The 25,984-nt window shown below is 39.0% G+C and overlaps 1 protein-coding gene across 2 annotated transcripts in view; it reads left to right on the top strand.

Annotated features, from left to right (window-relative positions):
- FHOD3 (formin homology 2 domain containing 3) overlaps window positions 1-25,984 on the top strand; it is a 373,673-nt gene that overhangs the window by 269,521 nt on the left and 78,168 nt on the right. For both annotated transcript variants that reach the window (XM_034066335.1, XM_034066332.1), the window contains exons 11-12: window positions 13,403-13,528; window positions 23,135-23,269. In XM_034066335.1, coding sequence (XP_033922226.1) covers window positions 13,403-13,528; window positions 23,135-23,269 — 261 coding nt within the window. The remainder of the gene's footprint in view (window positions 1-13,402; window positions 13,529-23,134; window positions 23,270-25,984) is intronic.

Raw genomic sequence — 25,984 nt, 5'->3', positions numbered from 1 at the left:
TTTACTGTGGCCAAAATTCTGGGTTTTGTCATGCCTTTTCAAGTTCTGATGGTTTTCCACCACACTGTGTGAAATGTTTTTATTATGTAAATACTTTAGCTATAAATCAAAGTGCTGGTTGCAGTGGTGGGTGGGGGTTTATTTTATTTTATTTTATTTTTTTTATTATTTTATCTCATTTTAGTACTTTCCATATTACTTGGAGTTACAAGTCGTAGTACTGTCTCAGGTTGATATAAGCACTTTTAATCTAAATTAAAATACCTCTGTAGAAACATAAGGTTTTGTAGTAGGGGTACTTTTTGCTGGCAGTGGGCCTTGCCGAAAGGAAATGTTTTACACTTGGTGTATGAGCAGAATCCAATTGACAGCACTGTATATTGGTGTAAAGGCAATGGTAGATTTTCCCAGTTTGAATTTCAAGGGGAATGAAGAAAGCACTGAAACTTAAATGAGGTTATAGCTGCATGGCAAATCAAAGCACAGTATGACTTAGCCTAATGGTTTTTTACTTATTTTTCCACCATGTTTTTAGCCTTGGTGAACTACCTGAGGAAATATAATGTCAAATCAGGATGTGAATATGTTTCTCTGGAGGTCCGTGTTAATGTCTTATGCACTGGACTATACATGCCATCGAAAATTTACCTCCAAAGTATATTCCCAGGATTTGTAAACATGATCCTCTTGAGGCCAGGAAAGTTCTGGGGGTTTTTTTACATATACCCTGTGATGAGAGGGAAAAAAAAGAGCAGTTTGGCAGGATGCCATTTCCTGATCCTTCCCTTTGAAGTAAGGGGCAATCACAGTGACCTTCAAGTGTCAACCAATACGCAGTTCTAAACTCTGAAAACACCTTTTCTTCTCTCTTTCTGTGTGCATTTTGGTATTTATTGCTCCTAAAGTCTCTCTACATCATGATTCTGTTTCTTTACCTTTCTGCTCATACAAATGTAAAAACAGTGATGCTGCTCAATGATCAGAGAGTTGGGATTCTTGAAGTCTTTGCAAAGCATTGCCAGTATGTTAAGCAAGACTCTGCTGTCTTACTCTGCTTTGATGTGTCCCATATAAACCAACTACAGCAATGAAACAAGTGTGGAGGCGTTACCTAGATATTATTTAGGTGTGAAATGTTGTTAGTGATCATATTTTAAGGATAAGAAAATAAAAGCAACCTCAAGAACTGCATAATAAAAAGGTGTAGTCAATGCACATACTTCACGTTGTCATTTCCTCAACATATTTTCTTACCATTTTTCTTTATTTAGGGCAGAAACACCAAGATAATTTGTTTTTTGACCTTTGTAATTATGCATATTATTTTTTCTTCAGTTCAGAAGGCCCAGTTTTGAGGCTTTGCAAGTAAGTTATTATCCGTATGATTTAATGTATTTTCATCTTCACATTATTGCACCAAATACAGTGGTCTATCACATGTAGCAGTGGAATGGAAATGAGCAGGGGAGTTGATAGGTGGTTTCTTTAGTTTTGTTATTAATAGAGGAGGAAAGTATATTGCTCTATCTTTATACAGAATAATAAATGATACATTTAAAATTTTACCACTTTTGGCTTTCACATAAAAGACTAGTGGAATCTGTCTTGGCAGCTAGGATAGAAGAAAAGGTGAAGCAGCAGAAGTGTACCAAAGCATTTGTTTGCTTTACCGGGACTTAGGAATTTAGCTATGAATTGTGCTGTCTAACCTGTGAAAGTAGAAATTCACTCATAAATTAAGGACAATGGCAAGCAATTGAAAAAAGAAAACAAAATTACATCCACTGTGACTTGTAAAGATCTCTCTTTGATGGAACGTTTTTCATTTTCTGCTTGTTCACCTATGAGGGTTTGAGGGAAGCAGCTTTCAAAGTGTTGTGCAAGAGGTAACAGGAGCTTGAAAGGGGGGGCACAAAACCTTGAAAGAAAAAATTGTGAGATAAACAGTAGTATTTCATTTAGAATAATATTGTGGAATGGCTAATGGTGGTCTTACTTCACCAAACGTGGCCTGTAGTCCTCCTCGTCAGGAGCTGCTCCACTGAAAGGCAGGGAAAGTGTAACTGAAAGTAATTTAAAGAAGCTAAACTGAAAAGCACTTGACTTAATTACAAAAAGAAAGGGAGAGAGAAAATTCCTCATCAGTAATTAAGAGCACATAAGGTGATTTTTCAGAAAGTGTGGAAATAATAGCCAATGGCTTTATAGCTCCCCAGTCCTTTCATTTCTGAGTCACTGCATAACTCCTAGGACCCTTTTTTCACTGAATTCCTGTGTTCACTTTTCTTGGCAATTTCTGTATAATTCTTTGGATGGTCACAAAAGGCTCAGAAGTACACTTAGGGCCTTGTCTAATAACCTGCAAAATTAGAAAGGAAATATTTAGTAGGACTTTAGTGATGGTTAAATGAGCCCTGCACAAATTGGCGTCATACCAAAAGGGAGACACTTTAATGTGCTCTTATCTCATGAATTAACTTTAACGTGCATTGTGTGTGCAGACAAAAACATTGGTAGCCTAATTATGACTTAGACCATCACTTTTATTTATTGTTCTATATTCAAACATTAGTGGTCAAATTCTTCCTGAATTAAAATGATTTAAAGGATATCTTACACTTACAAAATTTCCTTTGATACCAAGAAGAGCAGAATGGGTTTCTCAGCTCGGGCTTGTTTTCTGGCTTTGCGTTTTTTTTGTTGCTTCAGCACAGCCTTTGCTTTTTTTATTAGCTGTACCTTTGGGGGGTTTTATTGTAGGTTTTTTTGGTTTGGGTTTTGGGGTTTTTTTGGGAGGGGGTGAGAGGAGAGGGTGGAGAAATTTGTGTTTCTGGGCTACAAAATAGAAGAAAGCAAGCCAGAGTTTTTTCAAGCTGTCTCCATCAGAACTCTGCAAAGGGAAGAGGTTAGGGAGAGCCTGGAGATGACAGAGACTGCACAACATTGTTCAACTCTAGGGACCAGTAAGATGGAGAGCATTTTTGGTGCTCTGGGTACTTGTGGAGTGAGAGTTGCTGTCTTCAAAGCACTTAATGCCATCATTATATGGATTATGGATTTTGCCCCTACCTTCAGCTAAACCTGTGGATAAGTCCCTTGATTATCATTTCTTTTTATCAATCTGTGTTTGTGTCTCTTCAACTTAAGAACAACACACTTGATTCCTGCTTGTGAGCTCCCCCCCTCCTCTGATCTGCATCTGATCCACTTTCTGGGGAGAGTCCAGGTGTCTGAAACTGTGAGTTTAGCTGCTGAAAGAGGACTTTCCCAGCATTGAGCATCTCTTCCAAGCACACACTTATTTCCATTGTGCAAGTTTCCCTTGATCAAATTTGTTCCCCCAGGCTGGGGAGTGTGCTGCCTCTGTGCATAGCACCAGTCACCTCTGCAGTCAGAACATGTGGAGCCAGCTCCTGCCTTTTCTAACAATTGCCTGCTGTCCTGCTAGAATTAGTATTAGCAGAGGAAGCGAGCTTTTCAATCAAAGCTTCTATTAAGCTTCTGATCTAGAATTCAAGGAGATTTGAGGAAGCAGTCCTTGGCCTGACAGAAGAATGTTCTTGCTGGAATCTCTGAAATTAATCCACCAGTTATGATAAGACAGTGGATGCACAGAGCCACTTCACCCCTCCTAGGGATGCAAAAGTACCAGTTAATTTCCAGCCTTTCATAAGAAAATCTGTCAGATGATTAGAGAGGTCCTCTTTTGGGGTCAGGAGTAAATAAACTAAATTTCATTATTTTTTCCATCTCAAATCTCAGCAGCTGACTCTTGTCAAGCAGGCACTGCTGTCTACTGTTAGCAGCTTTGGAAGTGCCAGTCCACCAAGCCAGTCACTCTAATAGCTGTGTCACTCTAATGCTTGGTGTACTCCCATGAGCTCTTAGCAGATAGAGAGTTGCATGATTTGCATACACTCAGTTCTTAGGGCCCACCCAGTTAATTCAGTTTTGTTATTATCCACAGTTCGGATATATGTGCAAAAACCAGTAAGAGATTAACTTCCAACAAAATATTCAGCTTGGAAACAGTGCCTATTCTGGTCATGTCAATATCTGATTATAAACTGTTGAAGCAAGTCTGCCACACAGGGTTTCTGCACATGCATAGTTCTTTTGAAATACAATATTCTCAAATAATATACAAATTAAGGGGCTGTTAGTCTTGATCTGCTCCTTTAGAGGCCAGCAAGTCATAACATCTGAGAAGCAGGCTCTTCACTTTTTGCTTCCTGAGATGAAATTGCAGATAAACATCACAGCAGACAAAAGTATTTCCTTCATGTGACATTATTAATAGTTCACAACCCATCATGAAGGAGACAAGGGGTAAACATTCCTTTCAGCTCCACATAGGTCAAATCACCTCCTGGTCCAAGTTCTGTTTCTCATAGGCTGAGTGTGTCTCTACCTATAGACTGAAACCAGAACCTTACAGATTCCAAACTGGTCTTCAGGTGATAACAAGTTTCAGTCTAGTAACTGACTTAAAGACTAAAATATCAGCACATGAATGTATTGCACAACTTACCAGAAAGAAGTGTGTATGTAAAAAGCTAAGGTCCTTTAAACATATGCTAGTGCAAGCACATGCATATGCTTTAAGGGAATGCTAGTGCTTATGGAAAATATGTAATTGATAACTCTGGAAGTTGATATATCACAGTTCCATTTCCTGGTTTGTTTTTAAACTGTTAACCTGGGCTTATATGGATGTTTTTTGTTGTACTTCTAAAACCTGCTTGGTTTTCAGGACTTTTTGCACACAGCTAGTTCTTCCAGGCAAAGGTACAGTAGATTTTTTGTGAGATACTGGTCATATATCCCAATTTTATGAAGATCATTATATGTAGATTTAATTTAAAGTGTGCTCATATTAATAATTAAGGTAATTGTATGGGAATCTCTTTTTCCCAATAATGGATTAGAACAATACTTTGCGCAGCAATAAGAAACCCCAGAAGGCTGTGTTTTAATTGATTACTGCACACCTGTAGTATTTGATATGTGGTTCACTTAACAGCTGTACTCTTTCTACACAGAAGCTCAGCATTTTAAAAAATAGATGCCTAAAATTAGAGTAGTAAGTCCCTGTTTAGTTCCAAGCTTCAGCTGGCTCTGGGGAAATAGACTGTATAGAAAAAGTAGATTCAAGACTTTAGGCACCAATTAAAGATCCTAATCTGAGAAACAGTGATTATGAAGATCCTGAAAGGTGGAGAAGGGAACAGCTTTCACTGCTGGTATATGAAAGACTTGATATCAAGACTTGAAACAGTGGGTTCAGGATTATAAACACAAGATGTAAAAATAGGATTGCAAAATCCCAAGGAAAATACCCAGGATGGGTTGCTCACCTGGCAACTGTTAGTTTAGGGACCTGATGATACTGTGTTATGAAGTGGTCCTTAAATGTGAGGCTAATTCTTTCGGTTCTGGATGCTTTTTTTCTTTTCAGCTTCTCTTTCTGTTCAGTGCAATTATAACTTGGTGGTTCTCAGTTCAACCAGTATTGTATAAACTCCTGATCTTACTACCATGCACTTGTGTGAACAAATAAAACCTCAAAGAACCTTTCCAAATTTGAGATCCACCATATCAGATGAGTATTTCACTTACAATTTTGAGCATTTTGAGACAGTTGAGGTCAGTGAGGGATTTTACATCATCAGTTTGGAAACATGGTTGGAGCTTGAAGCGCAGTAATAGCAGGCCCGTTCTTGTTCCTGTAAGTAATAGCCATGCTGTCAGCATTATATAGGATGCATTGTGGTCTTATCAGAGAACCATGATCTCACAGAGCTTCATGAGTTATTTACTCAATATAATTGCTGTGAGACTGGCAGATGCAGCTGTTTGCCCTTTACATGAAAGAATAACAAAGATAGTCTTGAGCTGCTCACTTGTAAGGAGAAGGGATGATGTGAATACTCCCTGGTCAACTTCATTTTTTCTTATATATATGTGTGGAAGTTAGGAAATGTCTCTGTAGAGGAGGTATATATTTGTGGAGAGGACAGGGAGATGGAGAGATGCTGAGATAGTTGTGCCACTGTGATGCCTTAGGAATGGTTGAAAGGGTTGTAGATGAAAACCCTTGTAGACGTTCACCAGCGTGTTGGAAAAGTTCCAGGTGCTGCCATTTTCCTGATTATTTCATAACTAACTCCACACAAATGCAACAAATTTTGGTTTGACCCTTTACATCATGAGTTTATGATCTCATTGATCATGATCGTGATCTTCACTGGTCACTATTCATTATTCTTATGACACAGAAACTAATTCTAAATTGAAAAAAATGTAGAGAATCCATTCAGAATTAGAGAAAAGGAAACCAGCTTTCAGGAAAATGCAAGGAATATGAGTATCTTACAAACTTTAATAATGTTTGTATGTTTCATTTTTTGCCTGGACCATAACCTAGTGGTATACATTGTTGTATCAAGTGGAGAACTGGATCAACTGCAAATGCAAAATGAGTCCAAAGAGAATATTCTCCAAATCTTCCATGAGTCTGTTTGTTTGAGGAGGAAAAAGCATAAATGAAAAGAGGCAGACAGTGTAGCCTTTTTTGTTTTAATACAGTTTTCTTTTTTACTTGTGTGGTTTGTAGGTTATGGAGGCTTTATGCATGTCTTAAAATTCCGCTCTGCCAGAATTACTGCTGAACCAAAGCCTGCTTTGACCATACTAACTATTCTTTACTGAAATAATTCATGTACTGGCATCAATAATTTAACTATTGCTATTTGCAAATAGCCCTGAACTGATTTGGTGTCTCTGTTGCTTCTAACTTTCATCCTGTTTTGTTTTCTATTTGAACTTTCGGTTACTTAAGGGGAATGTTTTATTTGTGTTAATTTAGAAAGTGTGATGGTCAGTGCCAGCTCTCCCATACCAGCACACTATGTACTGTCTGTTAAGACAAACAGACATAGCTTAATGGCTAACGAAGTGGTACTGTCATGAATATTTCCATTAATGTCTCTGCAGATAGGGCAGCAGCAAATGGGAAGTCAAGCTCAAGAAAAAACAATGGCATCCTTGGGGTCTTAAAAAATCACAATGAAGAATGCAAATAGGGGAAAGGATGAAATTTTTGTATTGGTACCCTTGCACTAACAGATAATTAGCAGGAGATTTTAGGTGGCTTTTTGTCTAACATAGGGTGTCCATAACTGCCACCTCTCCGCCATGCTTTCCTTCCATTTCTAACTCCATTGCATTTCATTTTCTGGGGACTCATGTTGTTTTCTCTTCCACCTTCTCTCTTTCCATCCCACTGCATGCTTCTTTACTTGGTCTGACCTCAGAGAGGAGGAAGAGTATGAAGAGGAGGAAGAAGAACAGCCAGTCACAGAACCCAATACTGAGGATGAGGGGGAGGAAGAGGCCTCTAGGCAGGTCAAAGCCAGGTACCGGGATTCAGCATTGTCCCTTCACCTTTTCCTTGGGCTCTGGCATGAACTCACCAGCACCATGTGCAGCAGCATCTGCCTTTCACTCACATTCCTATATCACCTGTTAAGGCCCACCCCACAAGAGTATATTTCTGCAATTTAAAGTTTTGTTGGTGCGTGTGTTCATTGAAAAATATTTAATTATATAGTATCCATGCACTAAAAATCATCTCCAGTCACTCCCTTTGTACAAAATGAGTAATGTTTACAAATCTTAAAAGATTTAGCTGAAATCAGGACTTCTAAGCATGAATTAAGTTTAACTTTTCAGTTAAGGCAATGGTGAAACTGAAATCTCTTTGCTGAGGTAGTTGGTTGGTTTCTTAGGTTTGTGCCCCTAGTTTCATGATACCACCTTATTAACAATACCTGTGGCTACGAAGAAGAGTGACATTTTTTGAATGCTGCCTATGATTTTTATCAATATTTTTCATGTTTTAGTAGGAAATAATTACTTTGAGGGAAAGCTGATAGATACATATATATCATTTTATACATACCTGCCTATTTGTGTATATATGTGGATATAAACAAACCACCTCTCAAAAAAAGTATTCTAATGTAAAATTTTCTACTTATTTCTGAGGTATACATGGATTTGGCATCTGGCAACTTTATCCTAATAAATTGGAAGACAGAAAATATGTTCTTTCTTCCAGACAGCCGTTTGATTTAGGTTAAATTGTTTGGCTTTGCAACTCGGCAAATGAAACTGGATTTTTTTGTTTTAAATAAACCACATTCATGCAGACGATGTACAGCATGGAGGGGAGAAAGGAAACTGTTTAATGTGCAAATTCCAAAGAAAATACTGTACTGTTGTTATTAGTGTCTTCCAGTCTGCAAATCTTGCCAATGGCTGCCTGAAATTTTGAAATTAAGTGATAATTTCCTCAAAACCGATTCTTAACAGTCAAAGCTAAGACAGACCTTATTATTAGATCACATGAACATACTAAAATGCTGTTAAAAACAAAAACAAGTAAGAGTTGTATAAAAGGTGTGATGTGCTTTTAGGTTATTGATCTTTTAAAAGAATAGTCACTTCAAGATAAGTGGGTGATGTTCCCATGGCTTTTCTAAATGCTCCTTTCATTATCACCATAGACTAACTAAAATGATGTGCACCCTGGTTGTGTTAGATGCTGTCAGGATTGGTAGGACTAACCTAGCTTCAGTGCCTCCTGTCATGCTCAGCTGGTGCAATACAGGAAGGTTTCCAGATTGCCTATGGTGTTTCTGTTCTGAGAATGAATACCTGGTATATACCTGATGAATAAATTCATAATATCCTCATGTGTATAACATGTATTATGTTTTTGTTGCATATGCTGTGCCAAACCCATAGTCCTCAGATAAGGGCCATGCTTTGCATGCCTATAGATGGATTGCAGAGGTGAGAATGAAATCAGCCACCTGCAAGTGAGCCAGCCCAGAGCCCATGCAATGTTTATGCTGGAGATGCTAGTGAAAACAGATATCACAGAGTTCAGATCCCATGGCTTTTCACATGCCTTGCTGCTTCTGTCACTCACCAGCACCTGACTTCACTAGAGCAAATCAGATGTGTTTTCTGTTGCACTTGATGCAGCTCTTCAAGTTACTAACAATGGAATGCTGACACTCAAAGAAATTAGTGTGTTCATACCTAGACAAATGATCTGGTAAGGCATTGCTTTTGAAATAATCCTAAACCTTAATTTTGCCAAAACAATGCTGATTAAGTATTTTTTTATTTTCATCTTTGGTGGATGAGTGTTTTTACTAAAAATATCAGCTCACCAGAGAGGATGATAATCAGATATCTGGCTTTCAAGAGGCAGACATGCAGATTGTATCTTGAAGCATCTATACTCTGTGGACCATGTTCTCCAGTGTGTTGAAACTGCTTTGAACTGCTCTGGCAATGCTTACAACCTAACTTGAAATACTTGAAAATCATTCAGAAAATGGTTGTGAAAAGGTTCATGAAAATTAGTTCTGAAGTCTGTGGGTTAAATCCCTTCCTTCTCTTTAAGCTGAATTGCTTCCATTCCTCAGTATTACCAACTCCAAGAAGAATCCCACTGGCATACAAAGATGTGAGTTTTCTTTATTTAAAAAGAGATGATTGTCTAAATTTTGGAAGCTTTTGTTTCTCTGACTCTCCTTGACTTTAGGGTTTTTCCTCCAAGTGGTACTATCTGTTGATCTCTCTTTTTGCCATTTTTCTCTCCCTTCCTTCCCTTTCTCACAATGTTTTCCTCCTGCAGTGGGGTCCCAGGTGTGCGGGAGGCTGTGAATGAAAACCTCTCACGGTGTTCTGATTCTTCAGCCACCTCCAGTGCCATTCCTCCAGCTGAGAGGCCTCTCTACTCTTCTAGAGCAAAGAGCTCTCCTAGCAGCTCCTCTTCTGTGCCTGACTCATCTGTCTCTCATCATAATTCTGTCCTTTCATCACCACCTTCACCTGCAGCAGCATTGCTAAGTTCTTCCCAAAATTCATCAGCATCCATTACTCCAAAAGCATCTCCAACGGTGGAGAAATTACCTTATGTACCACATACTCCTTTTCACCTCTTCTCGTATGACTTTGAAGAGACTCCAGCATCTGTGAAGGAAAAGGAAGCAGAAGTGATGAGGGAAAACAGGTAGATTTTATACAGCTGACATTAATTTTTAGATAAATGAATAACACCTGTCAAGAGTTTTATAGTGGTAATAATGCACTCTATGTTGTATTATTTCCAGAACATACTGTATTAGTTTTAGTCCTGTAAGCCTGTATTTTAACTTGATTGATATTCTCCCCTTGCCTTTGTTGCCTTCACTTCATTTTACTCCTCCTAAAGGTCTACAGTTAATAAGTATTCTGGCTTCCTTTATACAGCAGTAGATAAATAACCTGTGATTTGGAAGATCACAGAAAGGAGCACCATTTTGCTCTCATTTACAACAATGTAATTTGCAGGCATTATTTCATGAAAATTAATGGAGCTTTTCTGCTATAAAACCAAAAGAGATCAGATCAGCACTTGGAATTCAGGGGTGAAATCCTGGCTTCAAAGGCTGAACTGCCAGATCCCGAATTTGTTGTTAGATTAGAATGCAGATCCCTGTCATGTGCAGTTTCAACTCATGCTTGTAATAAAAGAAGTAGATTAAACCCCATAAAGAGAATGTAGCACTCAGAATAGATAGTTTTCGCTCCACAACATATGTTCAGTTCTATGATGCTAAAGAATAACCTTAAAAAGAAGTTGGTGATTTTTAGCTGTTTTTCCCAATGGTCAGAGCTCTTTGAATTCCATGCTGAAAAGGTACATGTATATTATGAGCGTATTTATTTCTTCCTCTCTCCAGCAGTCCTTCTGAATTTCTGCATGTGACCAAATATTTTGATTCCTCTGATCCTTTTAAGTTTTGACCTTTCTCTTCTAATAGGTGGATGTTTTGTGCCTTTTTTTCATTCTGCTGGAAAGCCTGTAAATCCAAGTAGATGTTGGCAAGGGACTTAGTTCGCACATCTTGCCTTACCTGCAGCTTGAACACTGGGTTTCCTCTAAGTTTACATTCTCCTACATTAGTGCAATTTTCCCTTAGGCCTCCACACTCATTTGTTGCTCTCATTGCCGCTTTATATTTTTAGAGTAGATTTCTAAACACCTCGTGTTCCTGCAATAGCTCCTGTTCCTGCAATATTTAGTATTTCTGCAGTGATTTTTTTTTCCCTCTGCCCATCCTTGTGCTTCCAGTCACCACATAGGATCAAGGGCATGGAGAAACAGGAGAGCAAAGCTTGCACAATTTGAGCAGTAATGTGTTCATAAAAGAGGCAAATGCCTGGGGTTTCTTCAGAGTGAAGTGTCCTGGGACAAGACCATTGCATCTGCATCGGTTTGTGAGACAAGAAGGGAAGGTGGAAGTGATAACCACTACCAGAGGAAGGTTAGAAAGATAAATATTGTGTACAGGACACTGACTTACATGTTGTGCTTACTTTGCCTTGCTACTCTTCCAGCATTCGTCTCCCTCTAAATCTGATATTTAGTGATGGCATGTCCAGGCTAGTCCCTCTGAATTTGATTTTGTTAATGCTTGTATGAGTCCATAGAAGTTATGTTCTCTCCATTTGAATTAGAGTTATCTTTGGACTCATTGAAATCAGTCTGAAAAAGGATTCTTTTTCTTCTGAAAAAGCTGTTTCAGCTTTTTCATGGAGAAGAGGAGAAGAAAGGCAAATATAATGGTTGATAAAAAGGTTTCCTTTCATTTGATTGAAATGGAAATTGAGGTTTCTGTTAGTGTCAGGAACATACCAAATGAGCTCAGAGTTGTTGTCAGGACAGCAGAGTTTTGTCATCGCTCACTCAGTACTGGCATAGCCAGAATAGAGAAGACTCGTGCCAGGTCTGTGCTATCAGAGGAGCCCCATGCTGTCCATCTACACAGCCTTTCCACAGGGCCAATAGACAGTAGGACTTGTAGGGCAGGAATGCCAGGAGGGCAGTTATTTCCTGCAAAATTCCTTTTGTAGCTCAGAAATGGGCATATTAGTGTTTTTTTCCAAAATTGTTCTTCTGTTCCTGGGCAGTCAACATGGTGTCTCAAAAACAGATAGTGGTGGTAAGGTGTTTTCTAAAACCCGAACCAGGTATTGTTGCCGAAGGCAGCATGTTCTCTAAAGGATGATTACTTCCATTATAAAACCCCCTAACTGAAATCTACTTTGATTTTAACATGGGCCTTGGCAGGCAGCAATGCTGTTGTACCCTAAGGAATGAAGCTTGAAACTTTGAATGAATTTTTGCATGGCTAGATGAGTGTGCTAAATGGAGCTGAAGGAAACTAACCAGCCTTTTCAAAGAAATTTGCTGGCTGAAATTACTGAGTGCTGATGTGTATGAGAAAAGAAGCAGCCGAGAAAACATACAGTGAAGGAGGGTATATTGTATCTTGTGAGTTGTAATCAGAAAAATTACATTGCTCCTTTTCCTGAAGTGAATTTTGATGTTTGGGTGAGTTGGCCTTGCAGAATACTCACCTACAGAGCATCATATACACTGTCCATGTGAAAAACAGTATCATCTGAATATCGTGTGAATAAAAAAGTTAACATTTTCCCAAATCAGGAATCTCTCTTGACTTGCTATTCAAGTATGATGATTAAAAGGCACAGCAAAGCAACACGACTGACTTTTCTATTCAGTACAGTAGCCAGGGTGAAAACATTGATACAAGGGACACCAGGTAGGTGGTCGTTCCAGAAGTTGTGGAAACAATTTCTCTTTGATGAGGAAGCTTAAAGTGGGGTTTTTTTTAATGGAGGGAATGGCTTCCAGAGGTACGCCTTTTTAACCATGGTGGTAATTTTTTGCAGATATTGTAAGAAATGGCACATAAGCTACAAAATACTGGGGGAGGGGAATGAAAATACTGCCTGCTTTAATTGAATGTGAATGTGAATGCTTTCCCTTTATAATGCAAACATTGTCAAACAATGGGTGTCCATGTTCAGGTCATGTCTAGGGAATACTGCTGTTTTCCTTAATTTCACTACCTATGAATACTGCTGACTTGGACTGGTTTGATCCCTTTTCTAATAACTGGGTGTCAGCTCCCAAAGCAGCTAATAATTTTGAGTAACTGAGTGGTGATTTAATTATTCCTGTTCTGAGTTATCAATTGAGACAACCATTATAATCTCTCATTATTTTCCATACCAATAGCTCACTATGTGAATTAGGTATGTCCATGACATGGTTGATACTGAAATGAGATGATGGGCTGCGTATTCTGAAACTGGGATTAGAGCAATATTTTCAGGAGGTGGAGATTTAAGAAATTCTGGGGTATGGAATCACTGCCATCCCCTAACAAGAGAATTTACTGTTGCATATCTGCTTGCTGATGGATTCTTTCTGTCTCACTTTCTCCTACCTTCCTTCCCATTTTTTCAGATACAATAGCTATGGCAGCAGTGCTTACTCTTCTCCACGACCTTACTCTGGTGTGAGTGCGCCTGCAACACCCACTTCTCGTTATGGGACAACTCTTTCACCTCCTCAAGAGACCAAATCTGACAGGTTTGTAAATTAATCAGTGTTTTCACAACAGTTCCTTTATATACAGGAGAGAAGTGTTCTGAATGTTTATTGGAAATATCTTCTAGGCAGATCTTTTCTAACATTGGAAAGAAAATAGACAAAAATCTAGATGTGTTCATGTCCCACTCAAGCCTTTCTCTGACTTGGAGTTAAAGGCCGGATGTTTTTCTGCTCCACTTCTGCTTCTTTCACGTCAATCGGTCAAACAGTTGCTTCACATGTATGCTATTCCAAGTATTAAAAGGTGAATTAAAACACATTTTATTTCTTTCCATTAAAAAAATAAATAAATTCAGACAGATCTCTTTTCACTTCTATCATCTTAAATCAGCTATAAAATCTTAGAAATGTGCTTAGCTCAGAACTTCCTAGGCCATAATTTCGTCCTTCCTTGAAAATATATGACACATCTAATTGCATTTTATCAAGGACAAAACGTTTCTCGCTGTAAATAAGGCAAACTCACAGTAACCCAACAGCTATCAGCTCAATGATAACTGGTTTGGGGGAAAACCAAAACAAAATAAACAGCAACACACAAAAAAACATACAAAAAGGGAGGGGGGGGAGGGACACACACCACAACAACAGCAAAAAAGTAGTATTTAGAAGAATCAGAATACTCTTTTGAATTATGTAAGGTGCTAGTGATAGAAGATAGGAAAATGTTATGGATACATGAAAGAAATTCTTCTTGACATGAGATCTGGACCACCAGAAATGAACTCAGTGTTACAACATGAAAGTAAATGATGGCTTCAAAGGATGCCATGCTTAGTTCAAGGTGGAAAGGTAAAAGTTTTTAATTAAATAATTTCATATAATAACTTAATTAAATAATTTCCAGTTAGACCAGATGGGCTTTGGGTTGTTTGTTCCTGACTTGGCCTCTAATTCATAAAAACACCATCTCCCACCCTTTTTTAGAACTGAAGGCTTTTTCAGGATCCTTTCTCTGTATTACAGCTAATTTGTATTCTTTTCTATTATTATTATTTCTACATGTTTGTAGAACATACATCTATATGTGCTTGTGTGTGTATGTATATGTTTGAGCCTACCTAATGCCTCACATTCTTTCCAGTCTACTACTCATTGTAGACTATTCCAGCATGCTTGTATTTATACCCATGACGTATTGATTTAATCCCTTTTTTCAAGTGAGTAATTACATTAAGTTTATCTTTGGATAAAGGCATTGTTTTTCATTTGCTCATCTGCCTAGAATAACTTGCCTCAATTTGTCTTTCCTTATCTGAGTTACATTATTGCATAGTGAAACCATAATAAAAAACTCATTTCAACCTCTTTTACCTCATCAAATTAGATGCAAGATAAGCAAGGATTTAAAGTATCCTGCTGCTTTTGAAGCTCTAGGTTTCCAAGCCCCTGCTGTCTTAGGCTTCTGATTGCTGCTGCAACAAAGAAACCCCAAAGTGGTCAAACATTGAAATGGCTAAAGATCATTGGGCCTGTCCTGCAGGAGATTGATCTCTCTAGCCCTGCTCCAGTAAAGGAAGCAAGCTTTCATTGCAGCATGCACGTAAGTGCGTTGCTGGTTTGGAGCCAAAATGCTTGGCCTCACAGGATGAAGCTGAGCTGTAAAATTCACAGATTCATGGAAAGTCAGGCCATAAGACAGCTCTGTAATCAGCTGTTGTGGGTCTCACAGAAGCTAAATGAAAGACCCCGTACCTTCATGTATTTTCAAGTGGCAGTGCATGACTTCTCCTGGAAAACATTCCTGTGTTCAACACCACTGCTAGACAAGTATTTCATATTTTGAGACCAGTTTGTCTAGCAGCATCTTCGAGCCATTACACCTACTCCTGCTTTACTCTGTGAGACTGGAGAGAGCTCTGCCTTCAACTCTGAGACCTCTCGTACGTTTCAAGTGTCTGAAAACTGTGCTTAGAGTTGAATCTTTGTCCATCCTTCAGGGCACGTTTACTGCTTTCCACCTCACATGATTAGGAATCTGCGCTCTTGTTTAAATGTGCAGCTTGCTGTTAATGGTAGTTGAACTTACCAGGAGTTCTGAATTTTTGCATTTGGGGGATGTTACAGCCCAATGCTTTTTTTACATAGTCTCTGAGATGAAATATGTGTGTACGCCACAGGCATGTTGCCTGCAGAATAGACGCAGTTCTTGAAAGTTAATCAGATTTACAGGTTCAGATGCCCTTTTGCATCAAGTCTTGGTCTTCTTTTTGAGTATGCTGCCATTGCTGTTCTATAGTTCAGCAGGCTCTGATGGAGTGACTGCTTTGAAGGGCAGAAGCCTGCTTATATTTCATCGTTCTGAAAGACACGCGTTGCAGAAATGCTGCACAGAGATCAACAGATCGTTTTTGCTCATTGGAGTAGTCTGGGTAGTGCATGACACAATGCTTGGCACTAATTAGTAAGTGGAAAGTATTGTGGAAGTTTCCACAGTCTTTTTTTGATGGTGTTTCCCTTAGATTGCGTAAACATTATTTCCTACCTCCTCATGTAAAAATTTACATAGATTCAAACACAAAAAAATAGTTAAAAGTGGGGAGGAAGACACTTGATAAGAAGCAGATGCATATACATGGTTAGCTCCAAGGTGAGTTTTCTGGTTTCAGTAAACGATTACAGTTATCCAAAGCCTCTGCAGAAAGATTCCTGTCTTTTATCATGCAGGGAACAGCTTCAGATGCAGTTCCTGGTACTGTTTATCTGACCTTCAAGAATGAGGAGGAAGGAAGAAGCATCGTTTAGAGCAGTGCCCAGCAAAATGATTCACGCTCCACTCAGTTACCGTGACAGGCCTTTCAAACTCTTGGCTGCATTTTGCTTACGTAAACAAGAGGTAGAACTTCGGTGGAAAGAAGCAGTGTGGTTGACATTTTGATGTTCATACTTTTAAAGCCCTCTTTGGCTAAGATCAGTAGGGAATCCAAAAGCAGTATAATTGAGTGCAAAGTAACTAGATTTTATTCTTTGAAATCCACATAATGTATATATTTCTAATTGTACAGCAGAAGAAAAGGCTTACTTGACTGTTCCTTGGTTTCTAAATTCAGCTTCAGCCTTTTGCCAACTTCTTGCAGTACTGTTGTGTTCTCTCATTTGTCTGGGTCCCCTGTGGAGAGGCATGTTTCTGAAGTGCATATTGCAGCCTTAGGAATCCTGCTGAAGTAGGGCAAATTGCAGGGTACTTTCTGTTCAGCTCTTCATTGGGAGAGAAAAAAAAGGGATATTGGTTCTCTCATATGTCTCTGCTTGTGGAAGTTGTTCCTAATGCGTAAGAAGGATAACCCAGTCCTCCTGTTTTCAACTGCTAAAGACTGCTTTACTCCATAAACACACTGCTGACACTCTTTATGACATAAATCACTAATTAACTCTCTCCCAGTTCCTAAAGAGGAAATAAAAAATCTGTCTCTGTTTCTTAACCTCATAAATTTTGGCAACAAAGGGGAAGAGCAAGACATGGCTGGAGCACACCAGGGAGAAAGCAGTTTTCTGTACCTCCAAGTTGTTTCCCTGCCTAGGGGAAGAAGGTATTTTAAGACTCTTCTAGATTTCCATGGGTTGTGCTCACATGTCGACTATTTCTGTTTAGCCAAAGATTGTCTTATCAGATTCTGAATATAAGATGGTCACTCAAATTGAAAGCGGCAGTCTGGAGCTGTCTGTAGCTGGACAGCAATCTCATTGCTTGCAAAGCTTCACACCCCCTCACAGTGTGTTTTTGGTGGTGAAGTGTATGCATTGGTGGTCATGGCCATAGTTAGAGGAGACCCTGAAGGGGTCTAACTTCTAGGGCAAGAGCTCATGAGTTCAGCTTTTTTCACCAGCTTTAATTCATTCTGTTGCCAGAAAAAAAAAATCCTGCTGGTGGTTGCCAAGTTATATTTCTTCAAATGCATTTGCCAGGAGACAGTTCCCACTGGGCTTAATAGTCAAACAGTAGTGCACTTAGCCTTGGTAGAAAAGCTGTCTTCCCAGGGCACTGTGTGCCAAGGGAGCAGGATTTCACAGTCACCATTCTCTTACTCTAGCTGTTCAGCCTGCAAAGCTCCACTTCTGGGTCCTCATGGCCAGTCTCTGAATTTAGTGTCCACCACTGGCTGGTCCCTCTGGGCTCTCATACCAGAGACAGTGGACATTTTTTCTTGTGGTGAATGCCAAGCCCACCTTTTACTCTGAATGACATCATGAGGAAGAATAGCTTAGTAGTTGATAGTGGTGGCCCAGGGCAAAAGCCTCAACTTTACTGCTGAGATTTTTGGAGAAGTGACCTCAGGAATTGCTCGATGATTTACATTTTGGGAAGCAGTGCTGGCTTACACTGGCTTAGCTTCTTGTTGAACTACTGTGCAAGCAGTATTCTTGATTGCATATATTTAAACAGAAAGCTTAACCTTATTATGGTTTCTGATTGCAACATGTTGCTGGCTGAACATGCAGTGTGCAGTGCTGATGCTCAGGGGACACATACCTTAGCCTGGTTCCATGGGCAGGCTCTGCAAGGCACTTCCAGGCGAACTGTGATTCATATGAGCATGAGAAGGTGGGGGCTGGAGAAAGACAGGAACACAGTACAAAACCTGTGCACATAATGCTGTGAGAGAAGTGTGTGTGGAGAGTCCTCAGGCATTGCCCTGGCTCTGCACTGCTTTGCCCCACTGTAAGCTTTATTTTGTGTAGCCCTTCAGGCCAGTTAAAAGTCTAACATTAATCAGTCTTCTCTTGGTCATTCTCAAGTTTCTTTCTCAAAGGAAGCATTAGTCAGTAGTTTTATCTCTCAATTTTGTGTTTATTTTTGAGAGAAGTTTTGTAAAGATTCCTCAAGTAATGTTTAGTCTGTTTGCAAAATCTTATATCAACATGCTTTTGAATTTGCCGTGTCATGTAGGGAGACATAACACACAGAGAGTTTCTTTAACTGTGAAAAGCAATATGGCTCTTGGCAACTTTGCCTTCTCTTTTGTCTCTTTCTAAGTTGGAAAGTGGATTTATTTTGTTAAAACCAAGAGACATTTAGAGCTACTTAAGGCCTGAGTAGGAACTGCTGACTGTTTTTCCTTCTCTGTAGCATTCCCATGACTGCAGGGGCAGGAGCACTTTGGAAAAATGGGCAATTAGTGCTTCCTTATTAAGGTTACTAATGGTTCCGACCCTTGTGATATTAAAGAAAATCCTGAATATTAACCCTATGACCTAAAGGGATTTCCTCTCGTAAGTCATGTTAATTTTTTTATAGCTTCTAAAAATATTCATTTGTATTTTGTATTCTTGCTATAGATATCCATTTCCATCTAGCAAACTTTAAAAATTCAGCAGAGGAAAGCACAGCCGTACAAGAAGAGTATTTCAGAGTTAACATGAATGAAGAACATTTGAATTTGATGATTACAATTTTGCTGAACAAAGTGGCTTTGAGTAAGATGAAATATTTTCTTCAGTTTCAACAAGATCAGAGTAATTCAGGTCACAGATTCCCCATCATAGTGTATAGCCTGTGACGGGTGTATTGCCAGAAAATTACGAACACTTGCAAAAAAGTGCAACATATCTTGTGTCTCCCTGATCTTGTGCTTTTAATAATGATTACTAATTCACTGCTGTGTTAAATGCATTAGATGAGGTTAGCTGAATTTTGATTGAGAAATGTCTTGGCCTACAATCAATGTTTTGGCTTCACCCCAGGTCCTAATGCCATGGTGTGGAGCTATATTCACAAATCCCCAGAATTAGACGTGTTCTTCTTACGTGTTTTCTTTCTGGAATGAGTATAATAACATAGCTTGTTTGGCATTTGCTGGTTTTAACAGTAGGCAGAAGAAAGCTTTTGTTAATATTTTTATATTAGCAGACCATTGTTAATAGTTTTGTGTTCTCTGCAAGACTAAAAATAGTGGTCAGAGTAAGCATCCTTCTGGATTGTATTTGTGGAATTGGACAAATGGCTGATATTACCATCTGGTAACATATGACACCAGCATTAAAATGCTGGCATGTATTAGCTGTAATGCCGTCTTGTGAGTGATCACTCTATGATGTTTTCATTGAGTATTCACATACTCTTTTCTGTTAAAATTTCTTACCAGCTTTGATTCAATGCCAGATTTTATTTTTTTTAGCCTTTTCCTTGCTTACCCATTTTAAAATGCATCCTGTGGCAGTAAGACTTAAATATTCCTGAGGCCTGAAGGTACTGTCACTTTTAACAGCATCAAAGCACCAAAATTACCTGAAGGCTCAGGTCAGGCCTTCCCACCAGCTGATTTGGTCAGTCCCACTGCCATTTGCAACTCAAGTATGAGTTCAGTAAAAGGGAATGTTTAAGCATTATTTCCAGGGGAATAAAAAGACAAAAAAAAAACAGGTTTTGAAGACAAACCAAACATAGACAAATCCCTTTTCAAATTGTTTAGAGTATTGGAGAAATACCTCTTACCACTTGATTTTCATTTTGGCTGTTTTACGGGTTTGCACACACTGAAAGTAACACCTGTTTCCTCCAGATTTAGTTTATACGCAAGTAGAAAATTAAGGACATAATTTACTGGATACTGAAATCTGCTCATTTACATGTTCAGTTCACATTAAAAAGAGTATTGATGTACCCAAATACCAGTTGAGTTAGAGTTTGGTAGCAACAGTGAAGCTGTGAGTTTATGAGGTTTCACAAAGCTAAATGGTCTCAGCGGTTGGTGTGAAGTGTGGTCTTCACGAAGGAGATATGTGTCCGGTCACATGGGCTGGACACTGCAGGGTCTAGCCACTAAGCAAGCACTAACTCTGCAATAGAAGTTCTGTTTCTGTGCCTGTCCTTTTCTAAATGTGACTGAAAACCAAAACCCTGGCTATTGATGTTCCAAGAAGTCAGTGCCACACAAGCACTCAGCTGGGCATATTCCTGTATGTTCAGTTATGACTGGTTTCAGCAGAACTTTCTTGCAGCTTTCAATGTTAGTTTTGACCATTTCAAGCAATAAACTGTTGTATGCAATTTGGCAGTCCAGGGCTGACTGTGTTTGGGCAAAGTAGCTGGATCAGGTATGTGTGTGCACGCTGCACTATAGCTTGTAACTCAGCTGAAATATGGTTTCATAAAGTAACCAGTCAGAAATACCAAGTTTTGGCTAATTATTATTGGTTTGATTAGTTCCCAAGAGGTGGCAAATTAAGATGGTGCATGGATATTCACTTTCAGTTTCTTAGACATTGGCTTGTTTTCTGGCTATATGGCTGTGGAACTTTCATTTAGATTGTGAGGCTGCTGTTCACACATCTGCAGATTTTTGCCAAGTGAGCAATGTTAGCCAAACTGCTAGATCACACCTCCAAACAAGGTGGTTTGGCATGTGGAGACATTATACCGCCAGTCAGGTTAGAATCCTGTCTGCAGAAGTGAGCTGCACATCTCCATGTGATTCCCCTGTAATCCCTTGGATAAGAATGTGTATTTACTGTGGAACTTCAGAAAGCTTAGCCAGAGCTGAAGGTTTCCAACCTGCTAGATGCTGTGCAGAGCTGAAGTCACTTTTTTGATCTCTCAGCATCAATCCATCCTTCCCTTTAATTTTCCTTCAGGTTTTATTATGTCATAACTTCCCTTAACTCTAAGCGGAGCTTGCAGACTTCAGGTAAGCTGGATGGGATGGGTCAGGGTACACAGAACAGGTATGAGGGACCTTCTTTCTGCCATCTCTTCTAGTTTATTCTCAAGAGTCTTCATGTGAAGGCACTATCTAGTTTTCCCCTTCCAAGAGCAATTTCTGATGGTAAACCTTGTGGATGCGGATTTTCATGATACCACAGCGATGGAGCACTACCATTTGAATCTTAAGTACAGCAGTGCTACTGTTTCTGCCAAGAGCTTTCTCTTACAACATGCATTGAAAGGTCAAAAGTTAAAATAAATGTGAAATATGTTCAAGGGAAAACTCACCACACGTACTTGACTGTCGGGGCTTGAGGATTTTTTTTTTCCTTGCTTTTCTTAGTGCTGAGACGTATTATGGATTTTTATGGGTTTGAGTGTGATCCAGCATTGATACTGTAGCTCTGGAGGAGTGCCAGCAGGGAGGCTTACAGAATATCAAGTTTTATACCATCTTATGTAATGTTTATGCGGGTGGGATATGACATATTGAAATTCAATTTATTGGAATTATTGAAATCATATTCATACTGCCTTACTGCCAGTGGGGCTGAAATAGCTGTGTTCTGTGGCATTCCTGCTTGCACAGACATAGACACGCGGGGAAGATAGGTTTGCATTAATGTTTTTGTCTTCTCCAGCACTTATTTTCACTGGTGAACTGGTGCCATTACACTAAGTGCCTACATGGTGCGGTCATAGGCATGTAAATAAATAAGGGGAAGAGTTTGAGTTCTTAAAAATAAAAAAAAAACATTATTCAGGTTTGTGTTGCTGGTTTGGGAACCTTCCTTTAGACTGGATTTAGTTTCTTTTCAGAAAAGGCAATATTTCTCTTATTAATCCTTTCCTTGCAAAACTCATGTTACAACAATGCACAGAAACCGCTCTGCATGAGTTATGTCTTTTTGATTTTATCAGTCTAATTCAATCAGTGTGGATACATTTACATCTGTATAAAGCTACCCTGTACAATGCAGTTTTTTCCTGTCTAAGAGACAGAAAGAAAGACATGTTTACTCTGAGGTCACTTGGTTGCCATGTGAGAGCTTGGTGGTACAATACCACCATGTTTGGGGAAAGAGAGAAGCCACTCTCCTAGCCAAAGAAGTGCTTGCAGTAAAAACTCAAGACCAAACTGTAAGTGAATAAAAATACAGCTTTTTAAAAGTGTATTTGCTACTTGAAGCTATGTAATCTCAAAGAAAAAAATAGTCTACATATTTGAGAAGCCTTTACTGTAAAGGCTACCATTTCTGACCAAAATAAAGTTCCACTTTTCTTTGAATGGGCATTTACTCATCTTCTCTCATGCATCTTAACAGCCTCCTGAACAGCAGCTGGAAGTTTGATATACATTGCTGATGGGAACATTGAGCCTTTTTCATTATAGTGATCTATTATTGATCTATATTTCATTATAGTGATCTACCATGGAGCATCCAGTTTATAGTTATGGTCAGAGGACTGCACAGAAAGTCCCTTTTCAGACTAATTCAGCCACAACACAGGTGGCAGTAAACATTCTGTTCAGTGTGAACAGAATGAATGGATCTAAATGGAAAAAAAACACAGAAATATTGGCTAGACAGCAGATAAGCTTTTCTTTTAGCTTTTCAGTTAATGGGATTACACAGTAAGCAAAAATAATGAGACAATATTGCAGTTGAAATAGGCTGAAGAATTCTTACATGTACTTTGTTTATCAGAAGTTTAGCAATTTAGGAAACCTACTCTATCTGTCATTCTTAAGCTCACCACAGTATCTCAAATCAATTCAGCAAGAAGACACTTAGCCAGTGCTTTGAAGCATCCAGACATAAATATTGCGATGTCATTCTGTTGGTTGGGATTATGTTACATGCTGAATGATTGCTACTCATTTTTTTGCCAGTATAATCAATAAAAGTGACACTGAGAAATATGATCTTCCTTCTCTACAGGCCAGCTTTGGGTGGTCTTCTTACATCATCTTTTCGGCTGCACCAGGAGTCCTTGGCAGCAGAAAGAGAAAGACGACGGAAGGAGAGAGAAGAAAGGTTGCAAAGGATAGAACGTGAAGAAAGAAACAAATTCAAGTAGGAACCAAATTTGCTTTCAGTCTGTTGCTCTAATGTGTGATGGATTTGTAGATCATTGAGACATGCAATTGCAAAATAATTGAAATGATGAATAGTTTGTTTGTCTCTTTAGATACCTTTCTTGATCTAAGTATCTTAAGAACTGATACATTGAACACATTATGATAAACCAGCATTTAGTAAACCAGCAATTTTTTTGAGGACAGCTTTGTATTTGCCAGTTATACTATGTGGGTATCTGCAGAGGCCAGGTTTTATTAGCTAGGATACTTCTCAGTGTAAATCTCAGTGAGGCATAGGGTTTGAAGATGAAACAGCAGGAGGAAGGTATCAAAAAGGCAGGAAGGGAAAACACTGAGACAGCTTTCTGGGTTCTGCAAAGTAAAACTGTTTTGCTGTCTTGGGATGTATGGTCATGTTTTTAAACTACTTTTTCTCACTTTTCTGAACATGCATCTTTTCTTCCTGGAAACAACAAGTGATTTAAGGCAGTTATCAAAATCATTGCTCAAGCTGTGGCCAAAGGCCCCAGATGAATATAGGATTCTCCATTTTCACATCCAAGAATATGTTGTGTACTGTGGGATCCCATGGTGTGCTGCCTGAGGATAGTAAGAGACAAGCCCACTCCTCCTGTTTAAATCCATGCCTGAAAATACTGTGGGCTTAGGATAGATAAGGAGCCTGTACCTGGAGTAGTTTGCCTACTGCCTGAAGAGTGTACACTAAGAAACCAGTTTGTTTCCTTATAAACAGGGTGAAAAGTAAACATGGAACACATAATGTAGCAATCTAAAGAATGGTAGGATAAATGTTTTGTAGCCTCAGGGTTGGTATTTATGGAAAACATGGCACTGGGTTTTATGTGAGCTTCCTTATTAGTATGCAGGATTATTTTCACTGTAATCATCTCTTTGGTAAGAAATGGTCTGTGTCATAGTGAATTTGGAAAAAGGAGTAACTTACTAGTGGTTGGTTGGTTGGCTGCTTGAAGGAGATACTCTCCTGGCTCCAGAAGATAGCTAGTTTAGAAGAAAATGAGAGGCAGAGGGAAGGTGGGAGAGCACCATAATAGGATCTTTGGCAGCCAACAGCTGCCCATGTTCTCCTGAAACAAACAATCAGGTCTCAGTGTTAAAGGCTCTTCCAAAAAAATCTCCCTCTAAGTGCTATCATCAGGCTGCAGCAGTGTGCCATGGACAGCCAAGATGATCTTTCAGAAAGGAAACTTCCAGACCAAAAAAGCCACCAGGACATTTGGCAGCTTGACCTGTTTGAATAACAGATGTGCACATTTCACTGGAGATTGGGTACAGTAGCTGTTGTGTCACTAAAAGAGATCCCTTAAAGTCAGAAAAAAAATAATTATTTGAAATATACCTCTTCATACCATTACTCCCGAGTCAGAAACCAGTTAACTAAATTTCATTACATGTTGCATATTTAAGGTGACAGTTTTTCACTGCTCAGTGTTTTCATCTTCTAGATTTGAGTTCCATGGTCATCCAAACTTATAACTTGCATTTGAGTAGAAGGTCTCTAAAGCCACCAAACTTCACAGACAGACAGACAGCATCCCACAATTGATTAAATAGTCTGGCAGGAGGAGGAAAAGCCACAGCAGTCATGGGCAGTTTTGCAAGAGTTCTTGGGATTACAGTATCATATAAGTCTGGCTAGAAACCCAGTCTCTGAAGATGTATTTTTTGATTAAAAATAGCACTTGCAATTCACAGCCTTAAAACTCGTGAGCAGTACTGGATTTACCCTCATGACTCATTTGTTATCTCATTCTTTCCAACTCTGCCTCAAGAACATTGCTCTAGTTTCTGGCACCATTATGGACAAAGTGAAGATAATTTGAAGGAGAGCATCACCAGTTGTGAAAGAGCTTGGGTTTAGGAGAGCTATCAAAAAGCTTCATAAGCGATTGCTAGCAAAAGGAATGCTTTACATAATGAGCATTTTTCTCCATAAAAGGACCATTTTACCTGCTGCATGTATAGAACAGTATGCCCTAAAATACAGGCATTCTTCTTCAGCTATCGAGAAGGGTGAAAGCTTTCAAAGGGGAAAGAGTAATGTTAAAATATGCCTGCTGAAAAAATCCTAGATTTTTTTTTCCTTGGAGTTATTCCCATAGCTATTGTAATTCCAAAGAATACTCTGAAAATATGATAAAAGTATAACCAGGTCAGGGATTTAAAGAATGTGGAGGTAGCCTGAAACAGTAATATATGTTCCTTATTGTCAGACTTTTGAAGAGCACTTGCAAGCAGATGTTTGATATCTATTGGTATGGTAGATGAAAAGTAATTCCTTTGATGACAGAATCTAAAGAGAAAAAACTGTTTTATTCATAAATGGAATACTTCTGAAAATCTTTCTGGTACTCTCAGGTTACATTGTGAAAGAATCCAACAAATAAGGTGAAAATCTCATCAGTTTTGTCTATCAGATTCAACAAAATATTAAAAATACATTGTAAAGAACTATCTTGCTGTGATATTGAGGGAGGCTGGATGTTCGCAGGATTCTGCTGTGCTCTGAGTTAAATTTGCATCCGCATTTGTGGATTTGACAGGCCTGCCTAAGATCACAGTGCTCAGGCTTCCGAAAAGTTGACCTGGCAAAAGCCAAATACATTAATTACTTGAGGAGCTGAGAGAAGGGCAGCTCCTCCCAGAGATGCAGGGATGTTTGTATCTGAAA

Source organism: Melopsittacus undulatus, chromosome 1 (genome assembly GCF_012275295.1).
Source record: "Melopsittacus undulatus isolate bMelUnd1 chromosome 1, bMelUnd1.mat.Z, whole genome shotgun sequence".
NCBI classification, from domain to species: domain Eukaryota; kingdom Metazoa; phylum Chordata; class Aves; order Psittaciformes; family Psittaculidae; genus Melopsittacus; species Melopsittacus undulatus.
Note: the sequence above shows the minus strand (reverse complement) of the source record. Positions and strands in the feature narration are given on the sequence as shown.